This window comes from Artemia sp. Qi Xiang Cuo, chromosome 19 (genome assembly GCF_049724085.1).
Source record: "Artemia sp. Qi Xiang Cuo chromosome 19, ASM4972408v1, whole genome shotgun sequence".
In the NCBI taxonomy this organism is placed as follows: Eukaryota; Metazoa; Arthropoda; class Branchiopoda; order Anostraca; family Artemiidae; genus Artemia; species Artemia sp. Qi Xiang Cuo.
In genome coordinates, this window is record NC_142812.1 from 26,847,981 (window position 1) to 26,865,444 (window position 17,464).

Consider the following 17,464-nt stretch of genomic DNA (forward strand, 5'->3'; position numbering starts at 1 on the left):
TTCATTATTTGTTTTAGTGTCTATTTTACCGGGAATGTCCCAAATCTGGTTAATGTCGACATTCACCGGTAAAATGTCCGAAATTCCTTTTTCTCTGCTTGGATTCAATTAGCATTGCGAGTTAGCTTTTTCAGTCTTAGGCAAGCTATGATGGTTAAAGTTAAAGTTAGGTTATGTTAATTAAAATTAGATAAGGTTAAACTTGGTTATAAATATCAGAAATGGCTTAAAAACCTAACTTAACCTAACCTAACCTAACCTTTCATCATCAAACCTTGCATTAAACTGAAAAACTTGATTGGCAACACCGACTAAATCCAAAGGGAAAAAAAGGTATTTCAGACATTCACCGGTGAATGTCGTCATTCACGAATTTCGAACATTCACGGTAACATCTATATTAGCAACAGATATCGTGACGAAAAATCTACTTAATTATTTGTTTCTTAATCATAGGGTTAAAGGTTTAATTTAACAAAATACTTCTATTCTCCGGCGAAATAATTCTCTCAGTGTTTCATGTGTTGATTGCTATAAATCTCTAAATATTAGAAAATAGGATCGCTTTTCTAATACGACAATCCTAAATATCAGTTGTAATATTTTTTCCACTAGATAATTTTAAACTTGTAAGAGAATATACTTCAATTTATAAGAAGGAACATAGCGTTTGATTTATTTAAAAAAAATTGCATTGCGTTTTCTAATTTAATATTCAGATTTTTGATATTTCTTCAGTAGGTTTGTAACAAGCGTTTAGCACTTACTTTACATTTCGGTAATAACAATAATAAGGCCAATAATACGCTGCGCATCAATCCGTAACGTCTAAAAACCATCGAAGAAGACTAATAGCGAAAAACCATTTACAAATTTAGAGTTTACACAAAAAATCACATCACTCTTTAAGCGACTTCAACTAACTTCGACTTCAATTTACTCTGATTTTTCAATTTCTTTTCACTGCAGCACTCAGCGACCTAAAGCCAACATAGCTACGCACGCTCCTCTCCCACCCCAATCTGTTCCCAATGCTTCACTCTTTACCCCCTGCAAGAAAGTCCGAATTCCTTTATATACTTCCTTACAACCTATTCCCATCCCATTCGGGACGATCTGCTTTCCACTTTGGCAATTTGTCATCCTTCATGTATGTTTTTCGTACAGCTTGTTGTTTGATAGCGGTTTTGCTTTGGCTCGCATGAATAAATTAACGGAGAATGCATTACAAGAAATACATCAATTTAAAAGAGCAAAAATTCTTACTGCGCCATAAAATATATAGAGATAAGTCTGTTACACAAAAACCACCACTGTGACGATTTATTTAGATACGTCTATCTTGTTAGAACTTGCATGACATTTCTAAGTGACATTTGGCTTTCGAATACATAATAAGGTAGAAAAAATTTACGAAACTTTAAATATACCAACACTTTAAAATAAAAAATATGGAAATCCATATTTTTGACACCAAGTAAGGCAGCACAGATAGTTACTAGCAACCACCAACTTCGGCAAAGGTTACAGTGGAAATTGATTTTGAGAACGCTATTACTATATAATCTTGTTGAATAGCCTTATGACATCGTAGCGAATGAGATCGAGGCTATTGATTAAAGACTTCTCGGTTGAATCCCACGCGCCGCAAGAAAATTGTCACCAACTTACTGCATGTGCGTGATGAATGCCCTGACAAGGATAGGCCCGGCGTAAAATGTTGGAGCTGTTCCGGTGCTGCGAGATGGTTTGGGTCTCCACTCCGTCATAAGTTCCATTCCCCATCCCTATCCCCGACAGGAATATCCTGCTTGCGTGGCCTCATAGCGGCACCAGGGTGAACCTTTCACGAGTTTTCCTAAACATAACTGTGACTACTAAAAGTGCTGCAGGGTGACCTTAAGGATTGGCGCCCATCCAGGAAATTGTGGCCTAGTCAACAACACAGCATTTTCACTTGATTCTGATTGATGGATAATTCTTCTGGGTTTGGTCTATTTTGGTAGACTTTTTGGGATGTAAATCTTTTCCTATGGTTGCCATCCCGTAGTAAAATGATATTTGTAGGCATAAATACACAGCGAGTCGGAAGTAATAGGCTTGAGATTTTCTGTGCAGGATTTCGACCCTTGTTAATAGAAGAGCATCATCAAATGTGGAAAACCCTGTTGTGACCAAGATGGCCAAGGATTGCACAAAGCCTCAATTCAACTGGAGCGCCCAGAGACTTCTTGCTGTCCGGTTCTAAGCCGGCTTAAGCGCTTCATGCAAACTTGAGAAAATGTGCTAGAGCCCATCCTGCACTGGTTCTGAGACCATTGCTTTTCCCAAGGCCATCATAATTTCAAAGATTCAAAGAACATGAATATTGCAACTTGGAACATTACAACGTTAAAAAACAACTATCGTATCGAATATGTTGACTAATGAATTCATAGGCTTCATACTTCTTAGGGGGTTTAAAAACTCAAATCCAAGAGGTAGGAAACACGAAATTAGGTGATATAGAATTTATTTACTCAGGAAGGAAGGATGGGGTGCATAGGTAGGAAAAAGGGCTCATAATGAATAATGAATATGATCGTAAGACAGCTTACGTTATTGATTATGTTACTGTAAACCGAAGACTGCTAGAATCGATACATTATACAAGAGTATACGGTATAAAAATACTGTTACTGGCATCAAAAGTAAAGATCGCCATCCAGTAGTGTTTAGGGTTAATCTAAAGCTGAAATTTAGCAAGGGTAACTGTCTTCCGGAAAGCTATGACATTTGTAGCCTTGGGGATGATAATTTGAGAGAAACTTTCCACGAACAGTTGAATACCAAGCTGGAGAATTTAAAATTTGCCAATGTAGAAGGCAAATGGAATAACTTCGAAAAGTGTGCGAATGATGATGAAGTCACTAATGGTGTCTTAGGAAAGAAATTTAGAAATCGTTCTAGGAATATTAGTGAAAATACTTTATGTTTAATAGAGAGGAGGATGGCCTTGTACAAGAATTATTTGAGTGATGGATCGTATAGAAGTAAGAAGATTGTAAAAAAAAAGTGGTAAAGGCATTAAAATGTCGATTAAGGAGGTGTGAAGTTGACACCATGGATAAAATTGGTGAAGAACTGGAAGATGCAGCCGGACGACATAATAGTAAAATATTATACTGGCATATTCATAAATTGAGAGGGAAGATCCAATCTGGACTTGTCCCAGTTAAAGATAGGAACGTGGCCACAATCAGTGATAAAGAAAAAGTTAAAGAGAGATAGGCAGAACGTTTTGGGAATGTACAAAACTCTAGCAGAGTTACAGTAAAAGATATAGAAAATGGCGAAAAAATTTGTGACACTTCGGATGTGAAGGAAGATTTATTTAGGGAGGAAGAATTAGTGACAGTACTAAAAGGATTAAAAAAGAATAAGGCCCCAAGTGCTGATAGTGTGGTAAATGAGTTTTTTAAATATGGTTGTTGTGAGGTTAGAGATAAGTTACTGAAAATTATGAATATTGGTTTTTTGAAAAATGGGAAGTACATAACAATTTAAAAAAAAAACTCTAATTAAACCCCTTCATAAGAAAGGTGATAAGAGAGACTTTGATAATTATAAAGGCAGTAGCTTGGTTTCCGTAGGAAGAAAATTACTCAGTATGATGATACTTTTTAGACTTGGAGGTGCTATAGAGAAAGTTTGAAGAGAGGAAAGGTGTGGTTTTAGGAAGGGGAGAGGATGCGTTGACCAAAATTTCAATATTATATTAATAATAAAAACAGCTTTAGTTATTAGTTTTATAGATTATGAGCAAGCACTTGATTCAGAAAAGCTTTAGCGAAGGTCCTATCCTAGTATGATATATCAGATAATGTTGCATTAAAGTGATTAGTGCGATGTACAAGAATAACATTGCTGCGGTTAAAGTAGGAAATGAGGTACAAAGGCGCCACTTCTAATTTAAGGTCCATTTGGACGTCATGACATCAAGAAAAGGTTCAAATTGTCTGCGTCTAGAAGACAAGCAACAGTGAGAATCTACATATAGAAGCCTGCTGCGTGCCGATCTCCTTGTACTATATATATATATATATATATATATATATATAGATAGATAGATAGATATAGATGTATATATATATATATATATATATATATATATATATATATATATATATATATATATATATATATAGTATATATATATATATATATATATATATATATATATATATATATATATATATATATATATATATATATATATATATATATATATATATATATATATATATATATATATATATATATATATATATATATATATATATATATATATATATATATATATATATATATATATATATATATAATGTTGAAGATAGGATCTTCTGATTATTTGTCGTAATTGGCAATGGTCGGAGATATTAAATGGTTTTATCTTTAAAGTCATTTAAGAAAATTTCTATAAAATAAAAATATGATAAAATAAAATAAAATAAAAATATGAGACCGTAGAAGTATAGTTTCAAAAGATTTTGTGCCTTTTTAAGAAAAAACAAAATGTTGAGAGCACTAACATTGCTGCGGTTAAGGTAGGAAATGAGGTTAGTACCTGTTTTCGTATTAAATCAGTAGTTAAGCAGGGTCAGTTTCTATCCCCATTTACATGGATCATTTTGATCGGCTTTATCCTAAAGAGCACGGCAAAGGCAATCGGAGAACACGGAATCAATTTGGGAAGTAAATCTCTCCTAAACCTAGATTATGCTGATGATTTAAGCATCCTAGGAGTAAAACGTTAGCAAAATGAACGAATTTTTAGATGTTTTGCGAATTCATGGTGCATGAACAGGTTTAAAAGTTAATCTTAAGAAGACAAAGTCGCGAAGACTAGGAATAAGTGGAGGTGAAGAGGCGATGTTGGGTAACGAGAAGATCCATTAAATGGACAGCTTCACTTACCAAGGTAATACTATTAGTAAAGACGATGGGTGCGGAGAAGATGTTAAAAGCAGAATAGCGAAGGCCCAGGACTTTTTTTCATAGTTGAAAACAGTTTGGAAGGATAGAGAGACGAGTCTGCGAACTAAGATTAGAATATTGGAGCTACAGTGATGACAGTGGTCAATTATGATTCTGAAGCATGGGCACTCGGTAAGTACGAAAGAAGTTAGCTACACAAAAAGCTGTGGTTCCGTCCAGCTTTCTAGGGCTACGAGGGAAAGATTGAGATGCCTAGGACGCCCTCTTTGCGGATGAAGGATGACAGGCTGCCAAAGATCGTCCTGGTTGGCCAGCCGTCAAGGGCCAAACGAAAGCAGGTCGTCCCCGAATGGAGTGGGAGGATGTCGTAAGGAAAGATTTAAGAAAAATAAGAACTTCTTGGGGAGGGTGTATAGAGGGAGGTTTTGAATATATTAGGATGAAGGAAGACCCTGTGTAGCTATGTTGGTCTTAGGCGGTTTAGTGCTGTAGTGAGTTGTTAGTAGTAGTAGTAGTAGTAGTATTACTAATCCTGGAAACTCATCCCAGAACCAAGCCATATGATGCTAAATTAGCTGCTCAAACTCCTCTCTCATCCTTAATTGCTCAGGGCTTCACTATTTACTTCCTGACATGACGTTTTATAAGATAAGATATTTATTTCAAAAAGATCACTATAACAAGCCCACAAAGGGCCGAATTCGGACTTCGGAGTCGACATTATAAATGGTTGCACTAAAACTGGCAAAAATCATTATGAACAATCATTTAACAGTCAATAATTAAAACTGTAAAAAGTCAATTAAAAAGTAAAAAGATAAAAACTGGTCAAACTAAACTTACACAAATACGAATCGGAAAAATAATTAGAACGGACATAAAAAAAAGGAAGGGGGGAATAAGCGAATATACACAAAAAAAGACCGAGACATAAATGCGTATAAATTAAAAGGGACACTAAGAAAGTATCAATAATCCAACTACATTAAGTCAATAAAATAGTTAAAAATAAAAACTTATCAAGAAGGGGGGACAAAAAAAAGGGGGAAAAAGAAACAATTGGGACATTTTATTCATTTTTCTGTAAAAAAGGGGACAAAAGTTCTTTCGTATCTCGAAGTAACGCAGCGAATGGGGGACAAAACAGGGATGGGCTCAAAAACAGCTCGAGGCGGCCGTAATCTGGACGGGGAATGACGTTTGGGGAAAATACTTGCGGCGAAGGGTTTGCTATGGCATTTTTTGGATAACAGAAGCACAAATTATTTCTTCGTCTCCCAAGGGTCTCTAGTTTTGAAATATTTAACAAATGCAAATATGGTATCTTGCCCTCTTTAAAAATAATTCTTAGAGCTCTCTTTTGGACATTTTCAATTTTTATGTTGCTTCAGTTGAGAGGCCAGGGTGCCACACAGGACAAGAATACTCTAACATGGGACGCACAAAAGAAATGTATACTTGTAGTAAATGCGATTGGGGGCAACTAAATTTATTTGAAAGTTTAAGGAGGGAAAGCGAGGAGTTTGCTTGTCATAGGATATTATTTATATGGGCATCCCATTTCAAATTGGATGAAATTGTAACACCAAGGAGTTTAAGAGATGTGACAGAGGTTTCAGGAGGAATAGAAGCAAGAAAAAGCGGAGAGGATTTAAGGAAAGTTACTAAGAGTGTTGCGGATTTAGAAGGGTTATCTGTCATGTCAAGGGACGAGGCCTTACAGGCAATATCTTGGAGTATGACCATTAGGTTGCTAAACATGTTTTTATGACATATCTCTAAAACTGTCAAGTCATCGACAAATTTCCACCTATTGTCATAAAGGGTTGAAAGGCTGTTAATCATAAGAGGAAAAAGGAGAGGGCCTAGAATGTCATTAAATATGGGGAGATGATCTGAGAAACAATTTAGATATTTAACTGCTTGAGATCTATTAGAGAGAAAAGAGGCAACGGGCTTAACAAGGACAGTTTCAATGTAGAATTCCTTTATAAGTTTACCTATGAGTAAATTTAGGTTAATAAAATTAAAAGCTTTTTGAAAATCAATAGAAACCAGATTAAGCCAAGTGTTAGGTTTTTCAAGTAATTTAACCATGGTGTCAACAAGATGCATCAGGTAATGAGACGTTGACATGGATTTGAGATTACCAAACTGTCTAAGATCAATGAGTGGGAGGACTTTCATCTTAAGCCAGTCTGAAGAAAACTTTCATACAATTTTGAAAAAATTGAGGTGAGGGTAATAGGACGAATGCGATCAAAGCCACTCAAATGGTTTCTTATGATCCATTTCTACGTCCTTTGAGGACGTGCAGCTTTTTGTTTGCCCCTGACTGGATTGAACAAAAAACATAACTTTTGGTAACCAATCATCATTGAACCTTAGAATATAGGCTTTCCTTATTAAAGCCATAGACATTGGGATAAAAACACATTTTTTGCTCAGCATAATGCTTGATATACAATCTCGACAAAATTTCCAGACGATGATAGGCTTGGCATAGACGTCTAGAGGTGTCTTGGTGTTGTGAGATGGTTTTGGGTCTCTACTCGCCTTCGCGAGTTCCTTTAACAAGAATTTGTCCGTAAACAGCGTTGTGGGATGACTATCAAGAGTGGCACACCTGCGAAACTATAGCCCAGTAAACGACTCAGCATTATATTAGACTTTGAGCAATGGATTATTTTCAGGGTTTTATTAATTTTGGTGGTCATTTGGATCGTTTAACCTCCTTTTTACTATCCCAACCTGCAATTCTACTGGTTTACTCCTGAGTGCTGTACAATATTTTTCGACATGAGCATACAGTGAGCTGGAGGTAATAGGTCTTGGATTGCTTGTACAGGAAAAATCTTAGCAAACTGATGATCTGTGTGTCTTTGTTGTGATATAGCATACCTGGTTTATTTTCAGTCTTACATTTCAACGAGTTGTAAAACAAACAATTTAAAAGAAAAACAAGAAAAAACGAAAGAAAAAGGAACATGGCAAGTTACCTGCAAGTTGAGTCGCTCGGAGAAGTTGGATTATATAATTTCTGAACTGAGATCGCATCCATTCTTCAACCCCTTCCCAACCAACTGCATCAATATAATCTTGTTTTTCAGAAGAGTTTACTCTAACTAAATTGTCAAGAAACCGTAGATCTTCAGTAGTAAGCCTTAACTGCTTCCGCAACTCTGCGTCGGAAATAGTTAGTCGATGAGACGCAAACTGAAGGATAATAAAGGAATTAGCTTAAAAAAAATCAGTTGTGAAATACTAGTTTAAGCAACGCCATTTCTACAATAGAATTAAAGTACTAAGGACAGTGAAAATGAAATCTGACTGTTAAAATTGGTAAAACGTAAGCTTAAACAACCAGATATATGTTACTAACTTAGGAAAAATTAGGAATTCAGTTTTCAAATAAGAAAGAAACTTGAATTAAAAATCCGCAAAAAAGAACAAAAACCCAGAGCACCAAACTGCTTGAGAACTGCCTGTGGCTTTACTGCGCGTAGCTTTCATTTAAAGGTGTATTTGCCTTTGTGATTGACCAAATTGTTAATGTTGGAATTTTGATGAACAAAACGCGTTGTCAAATTTAGCTAATTTGTTCCTCCTATTTTTTTTTATGTGCAACGCTGACGAAAATGTAATACTGCCCTAACACCGTCATAACTTTGAAACAACCTATAGAAACATCTTAGAAAATCCCTGTTTTCAGGTATGAATAGACCTAAAATGGGTAAGATGGGACCAAGGGGAATGAATGTTATCATTTTGATGTTCTTGGTACTTTAAGAATAACATATAGTCAAAGCCACAGAGAACAAAACCATAGATTTACTAAGAAAGAAAGCTACCTAAGGAAGAACCAGATTTTTTTTAGAAATGGAACAAGGGGTTAAGTTTCAAAGGGTAGCTTTTATTTTACTTTAGCGACCTATAAATAGAAAGGTTTTGTTTAACCCTGCTCGTATTTATATTGTACTTGTTTTGTATCATATATATAAATATATACAAACATACATATATATATATATATATATATTGCCTTACTATAAATGATGATTCTTTGGAACCAACACCTGAAATATCAAACGTGATAAGATGTGAAATTTGACAACCCGGACCATCAATTGCGACAACACCAATACGGACAGCTGAAGCAAAGGTCATTGCTAGATTGTCTGAAGTAATCAAAATCCAAAAACGTATCAAAAATGAAAATGAAGAGCAAAGACACGGGCGGTTAGAAGATATGTAAAAACGACAATTAGAACGTGTTAAAAATGAAAATGAAGTTCAAAAACACACGCGGTTAGAAGACATACGACACCAAACAACTGAGGGAGTCAAAAATAAAAATCAAGAGCAGCAAGTCAATGAAAATTAACCCGAACAGCGAGAATCAAAACATGTCAAAATTGAAAATGATAGCAATCATAATTGGGTTTGGGATTTTAACATGCATAAGGTCATCAATGCCTATCATACCTTTGTAAAGAAAAAAAAACTTAGGTTCGGCGATATGTATTTGGTAATGACGAAAGATAAGACGATGTGGAAGGAAGCAAATAAATTGAATAAGTTAGTAATGATATATGGGTTTTTGATTTTGATATGGAACAGTTCATCAATACCTACCAAACCTTTGAAAATCAAAAATATGGACATGGTAATTCGTTAGAAGAAAAAGAAGTTTTTCCCCACCACCCGAACAATTAAAGAAAACAAAGGTTGGCGATATGTCTTTTATAATGACGAAAGACAAGCCAAGGCAAAAGAAGAAGTTTTTGTCCCACCACCTGTACAATTAAAAGAAACAAAAGTGGTCGTCAATTTCTTCCATACCTTGTAGAATCAAAAACTTGTACCAGATAAATCGTTAGAAGAAAAAGAAGTTTTTGTCCCACCACTTGAACAATTAAAAGAAACAAAGGTTCGGCGATATTTCTTTCATAACGACAAAAGACAAACCGAGCCCAAAGGTAAAGGTCCAATAAAAAAAAAATGTACTTCCAAAACGGCCAAACTTCTAATTGAAGATTCATTTGAAGGCCATTGTTTCAACAAAAGGCTCAAATGGTGAGTGTTCATAAGACACACGATGGTGAGAATCAATATATAGAAGTCTGCTGCGTGCCGAGCTCCCGGTATTACATAATATATATATATATATATATATATATATATATATATATATATATATATATATATATATATATATATATATATATATATTGTGTGTATATATATATATATATATATATATATATATATATATATATATATATATATATATATATATATATATATATATATATATATATATATATATATATATATATATATATATCTATCCAAGTATATATATATATATATATATATATATATATATATATATATATATATATATATAATGTTGAAGATAAGATCTTCTGATTAGTTGTCGTAATTGTCCATGGTCGGAGATATTAAATGGTTTTATCTTTAAAGTCGAATAAGAAAATTTCAGTTTTTGGTTGTTTTCGTAAGCAGGGCAGATCAGGCCCTATGAAATAAAAATATGAGACCGTAGAAGTACAGTTTCAAAAGATTTTGTGCCTTTTCAAGATAAAACAGCATGCTGAGAACACAATTTGTCAAATTATTCGATTCCGGCAGTTTTTCTTCTTCCAAGATTAGTCCGAGAGATTATTTTGCCCAAGGGGAAATCATGGGATTGGACCCTTAAACTGAGCATTACTGTTTTTGCGACCCCCCCCCCCCCCTCATCCTAAATTGCTTCCTCTTCCTTTTTGACTTAAAGAAAATACAGATTTTATAGCGTTAAAAAACAAAACAAACCTCAAACGACCTGCGACAGATTGTAAAAACTAATAATGTTTTAATTAGGAATGGTGGGTAATGACAGCGAAAAAATCAGTGGCCATGAAAGTTAAGTGGTACATGAAAACTGCACAATGAATGACTTTCATTTCGTTAACTACTTTAAATGCTTTTATTCTTCTAAAATCTTCTAAATTCTGATATGATGAAAACTCCCAAAAAAATATTGCCAAGATATCTTATACTTACCGTATTTACTTAGTCACTATTATTTGCAGTTTTATCCGTAGGATTTGCCTCATAATTCCTGATTTGCCTCATAAATTTTATTTCTCTAAAGTTTGAGACGAAAAACTAGTGCAACCTTTATAATAAGCTAACATTTGACTAATAGTATAAAAATAGAATACAACAAATACAATTTACCCTCGAGGATTTGCAAAATCAAGTAACTATGTATTTGGACACAGGGGCGTGCTCAAGGGGGGAGGCAAATTCTTACTCTAAATGGGTTTACATGTGACATTCATACTGAGTTAGCCTCCTCGGTTTTTTCAATCCTGTTCTTCTTATATTTTATTATTATAATTTTTTTTATCGTGCGTTACTTGGCATTGCTTTCCAATTATTTATGTATTAAGCTGACAGATCAAGCTCTGCTCTCTTTTGGCAAAGGTTAAAATTTTGCTCTAATTAAGTTGATTAATAGATCTTTCATGTTCATCCATACAAAGATTTTAGATTTCTCCACGATCCAGTGTTATAAAATGCACTCACACGTTTTAATCCGCTCATTATGATACACTCAAAAACTTATTATAATTTTTCAGTTTCGTCAGGTTCAGTTTGTTTTAAGGCTCAGCACTTTTTGCAATACAACCTCAAAACAGACGTAGCATCTTCACTGATTAAATCAATTCCTTGATTTAAACCGTCAAACAGTCGTCAGTAAAAAGCTTTTTACCTCTATTTGAACATCAAACAGTTCTTTCTTCTCAATGAGTAAAGCATTAGATGTTCCTGCCACGAATCCATAAACTCCTCTTTCGGTTAAGACTTCCATATTTGAGAGAGAGACAAATGGATGAAAAAGGTATCCCTGGAATAGAAACCTTTAATGGAAAACAAATAATAAACCTATCAGTAGAGACATTCAGCTTCCTCTATAAGAGTTACTCCATTTTAGCTGGGCTCACCATTAAAGACTACCTTCAAAATATTTGATTCTTCAAGTCAATGTTGGGAGGGTGTCCTCATCTCTCCACCTTGTGTTCCGGTAATTAATTCATGTCTGAGATGACAGATATTTATTTTTGTTCAAAGATATGTTATATGATCTATTTTACGTAAAAACATGGGAATTATTTATAATTTGGCCCCATTATATCACTCAATGATATCTCTGTCTATCACTCAAGGCTGTGTCGAAAACTCAGTCTTGGACAATGAAATCATTCCATATTTGTTCAAGATTATATTTTCTTAAATGATTAACGTTGATATTAATGATACTTTTCATTGAAGCTATACCCACAGGTTGGGTTTGGAGGTCTAAATTTTCGCAGAACTAGTTTCAAAACTTTTTGCCTCTTTGGCTGGCATAGAAGAAAAGCTCGAGATCACTAAAGCTTGCGCTTTCTCGTTTCCATTATGCCTTAATTCTTATATATCCAACAGCTTTCAATGGAACCTATCACAGCCTATGACAGACCCATAAACAAGGTCAATACTACAGCTCTAGTAACTCAGGGTGTTTTAGTGTTGTAAGGCATGACTTTTTAACAATGGCGTAGAAATAACTTTCTGGTTTTGACCGCTACTCACAAGCAGCTGTTTGTACAAAAAGTTTTTTTTTTTTAAATGAAAGAAACGGCGAAAGTACTTTTTCTAGGAATATTTCCGCTATTTAGCTATTTCTACGAGCGAAAAAAGGGAGATAATACGTGATATAAAAAAACATCTTCGCAGTAACTTAAAACCCAAATAAGATAAGAGAAAGTGAATCTAACCGTTTCATAGAGCGAGCCGATTTTAGGATTATACTCTATGAAAATTAGTTGACAAAAATGTTACATAACACTTTTTGGACCCCAAGCGCTACGAATTTTTGGTGGTCTGCTTAAGGTTCTTGGGAGATTTTTAAGGAATCGCACTCCCCATAAAGTTTTCAATGGGTTTACTTCCAGTGAATATCTAACAAAGGCTAGAGTTCCTCAGGGTAGTATCCTTGGACCCAAACTAATGACGCAGTATTACAACACTAATGACGTAGGGGATAATCTTATTAACCATCTATATCATTTCACTGACGATACCTGGTCGATGCAGTTCTTCATAAACGGGAAAACCTTATGCAAGCTTCCCTATCTTTGAATTTAATCTCCTGGAGACAGAAAAGTGGTCTGATGCCTCGAAAGTCAATTTCAATGAATCCAAGACTAAAGAGCTACTCATCACCCTAACCAACCGATGAAAGTTATCAATCGGTCAACATCCCGACTTTATTTCCAGGGGCAAACATATCAAGAAAGTTGACAAACTTCATCTCTTGGTCATTCCTTTTTTCACAGACCTCCTTTGAGGCCCATATCATACCTCTCGGTTCAATCCTCATGTGCAAGAAAGATGGGAACAAATTTTCGTTCTTAGAACCTGATACTATCCAGCTCAATTATCCCTCAGTGTAAGTTATGCATTAGGCCAATTGTCAAATATGGAATACCGGCTTTTGTCAGAGCCTCCAAAAATACTTCTAACCCCCCCCCCCCCCCAAGAGGGTCCAAAATCGAGCCTGAAAGCCGAGTTGTAGCACTTATCAGGTAACTTTATAGCCACTCACTGAGATATTTGATATGGCATAAATGGTTTTCTACGGGTATACCCACTACCCTCCCTCCGGCGAATTATCTCTACTTGTACCACCCTTTACCAAGTCAATACGGCAGACATGCACCAACCACATACAGCCGGATTACCCTCAAGAGAAAACACCACGCACTGAGTACTTGAAAACAGCTTTGTAAGACGTAGCCCCTTCATTGGGAATGGTTTATGAAGGATGCTATCCCTAAAAACTCGTCTGGTGATTGCTTTAAAAGGAAAATCAGCAGGCACAGCTCTAGTGAGAAAACTTAAGTAAATGGTTCTTCTATAGCTACAATTTCTTTACTTCAAATTAAATCAAAACAAAGAACGAGGTTACCACTCAAGTATAATGCAATGTAGTATTTTATCAGCAAAAGATCACAATCCTAACAAATAGTGTCACGCATTATGCTTCGTAAAACACGCGCAAAGCTGAATACAGTGGCAGCTATTTCTATATCTTCTGATAAATTTTACTTGTTAGAATGATCTTTATGCTCTTCCCGACTGACAAGCGTATTACTCCTATTCTTATAGATGAAGGTGATAATTATAAAAGCGTGGCAACAGCAATTAAGACGTTCGTTATAGCCTTTTTCGGAGAAGGATTTGAGGAAATATCAAATACAAGTTAAAAAAAAGGTTGTCACTCCATTAGAATGCAACGCATGACGTTACTAGCAAAAAGTGCTTTCAGAAGCGAAAAAATATTACCAATAAACTTTTTGAACGCTACCAATAAAAACCAAATAAACTTTTTGGACGCTACAGCATTCTATCTTCAAAAATAATAAATACTACCTTCAAAAGCAACGGATTTTTCTTCCCAAAATCTTGTGATAAATTTTGCTTTGCTAAAACGTTCTTGATGACCTTCCCGGTCCATCAGCTCATTTATGCATTTCTCGCACCAGCAGACAAGCATTTCAAACAGATTTCCACTATTGCCAATTCAACCGACATGTAAATCAATAAGAAGTTAGGGAAATAGCCTAAGATCCCTTGTTTTGACGCTACGGTATATCTTTAAAAAGTATCCCTGTCTCAAAGGAAAGTGTTACTTTTCATTACAAGAAAGAAAAGACCTTACTTTGGAAGTTCCTCTGCTTTCTCTCATTTTCGAACCCTTTAAGGCATTCCATGACCTGCTTGTGCTAGGTACAACAACGTAACGTAAGCATTTTTTATACCGTCCTAACAAATTGTTAGCCGAAAATTTTTACTTACAATTACATATCCGTGAGTCAACAAAAAATAGATGGCTAACATTGCTACACAATTTTTCTGCCAAATTCAATTGTTCTGTGGAATTTAAAGAGCAACATTCAAAAGGAGATAATAGAGCAAAGCACCATGACTATTTTATACACTACGAATATAGATAGAGTATTTGTGACTTGTAATACTCCTTAAAGCTTAGAAATTATTTTGCTGATTTACAAAAAATATTTGGGGAGCCAATCCAGCCTAGTAGAATTATTGTTTTTTTCGAGCTCGTATCTTTTGAACTAATCCATATATTTTTCGACAATTTTTTTTCAATAATCGATTTCCACTTTTGCTCCGAGGAGCTGACAGAAAATTGCAGACAAACATTGTTAGTTAACAATTAGACGGCGAAAAAAACCGTCTTAACAATATTCAATGTCAAAATTTTTCAATTGTCCTCCACGGAATTTCCTGGCATTTACATTCTCGTGAGTCAGAAAATTGGTGCTACTTCCTTGTGCAATCCCCATGTACACATCTTTGTCAGGGACCGTTTCTTATTACTGACCAATCCGACAAAACCAAATGGCCGTTGTCACCACTTCTGACACATCGATGTAAACCAGCTAGAGGAAGCGATCGGATCAGATTTACTGTTAGCTTCCATGACAAAACTCTCATTGGATAAATTTAGACACAAAAAGGATTCGTTATATTTTTACTGAATTTATTAAAATTTTCCGGGAGAAAAAATTTGGATGTAAGCCATAGATAAATTAGGAATTAGAAGATTTTCCTAAGCGAATTTTCGGAACTGGAAAAATGAAATCTGGAAGAGTTAGCAGGAAGTTTTAGAGATGAGGATTATAATGTCTTTTTTGGATGAGCAAGCATTCAATATCTTTAGTAGACTAAGTTCAAAGAAATTGGTATATTAAGACTTCTAAGATTTTAGATAGCGTTTTCCAGTGACAAATGGAACAAATTAAGTTCTAAGATGAACCTATTCATCTGGAAACAAAAAAACGAAAATATCATTTGATAAGCAAATTGTAGCATATATAGCATCAAATGTTTAGGAGATGTAAAAGCATATTTATTAGTAAAGTAGCTTGATTCTCCTGAGTCACCTAACATGTTATAATACTTACAAAATCCAGCTGTCGTCCAATTTCAAACAGTTTTCAAAGCTTTAGAGGTAGAGTAGAAGAGTTCCAGAGAAAAAGAAAAGAAAATCAAAGTTAGCTGGACAGATATAAAGGTAGAGAGAGAAACAGAGAGAAAAGGGGGAAAAAGAGGGGGGAGGAGAGGTAGAGCAAGAGGAAAGAGAGAGTTTCTTCCCGTATTTCCGTTCCAAGAAATTCAGTCGGGTGACCAGAAAATCTGCCATAAAGATGCATGCGTGGATACATTAGAACGCATCAGAAATAAGCAAAATTTATTGGGATCGGTCGTTACTTATATTAAAAACACAAGTAGAATGAATTTTACGAACAATCCTGAAAGAAAATACCAGAAAATAGAGGTGTCCAGGATTCTCCAAGACCAAAAAACATCACACCTTTCAAAAGTCAAATTTGAATCATTGTTGCTTATATTCTTCAACATTAGTGAAATTATAGGGACAACTAGGATCTTAGTGATCAAACCGTTACTCAACGGTACTATACTAAGGTACGGAGAAAATGACATAGCCCTGAAGTGATGAATGTTTGTTGAAAGCATAATTTATTATTACCATTATCTTTAATAATACAAACTAATATAGCAAAATCTTAACTGTAGCCAACTAAGGACAATACAACACCAATTGCACCCGCTCAAATGACGTTATCAGTGGTACTGTTTCTAACAATCAAAAATATTTCTGTTTTAGACAATCTGTCTTATTCAACTGACTGGGCTCCCTTTAACTTTTATTTAATATTACATCTGTTATTAAGTGATTCTATTTTTTCCTTAATTAGCGATATTCAGGAGAAGATAGAGCAGACCCTAAGGGGCTTCCCTAGAAGTAGCTTCTAGAAACACTAACAGTAATGGCAGCGTCGAATGAGGAAATGTATGAATGGTAGGAGAACTGCAATAAAGGCGATAGTGTGGAGAGCTAAATCTGCAAGTTAACTGATTTATGGGAACAGTTTAATGTTATTGTTGAATGTCATACATTGTATTACCTTATATGTTATACCGTGTACCTTGTATGGCTCACGTTTATAAGCAACAAGACCAGAAATTTTTAAATACTAACGGTAGCGGAAATCAGCAGACAAGTGTGAAATATATACTTATTGCCATCCGGTTTAGAACATTTTTAGTCTAGAAATAGATCCGATATATTAAGACAGAAATAATTTACGAACGATCACAGAGTCAAATGAGGTGCAATAAAAATATACTTATACAGTTAGAGTTGCGGATCTGGCCCGAACGCTTTACTTTAAGCCCACCAATTAAACAACTTAAGTTAAACATAAAATAAGATGATTTTTTCAGTTTTAACAATGAAGGGAACGTTTATATAGTAGATGTAACCCTTTACACTCTTTAAATTTTTAATCTTTTACATTTAGATAGAGCATAAAATCTATTG

General features: G+C 34.8%; 1 protein-coding gene across 1 annotated transcript in view; it reads right to left on the reverse strand.

Moving 5' to 3' along the window:
- The window catches only part of LOC148940675 (late secretory pathway protein AVL9 homolog), a 90,447-nt gene that overhangs the window by 12,079 nt on the left and 60,904 nt on the right, over positions 1-17,464 (reverse strand). The window contains exons 7-8 of the mRNA XM_089105037.1: positions 11,762-11,896; positions 7,977-8,193 (exon numbers count right to left, since the gene is read on the reverse strand). Of these exons, the coding sequence (XP_088961163.1) occupies positions 7,977-8,193; positions 11,762-11,896 (352 nt within the window). The remainder of the gene's footprint in view (positions 1-7,976; positions 8,194-11,761; positions 11,897-17,464) is intronic.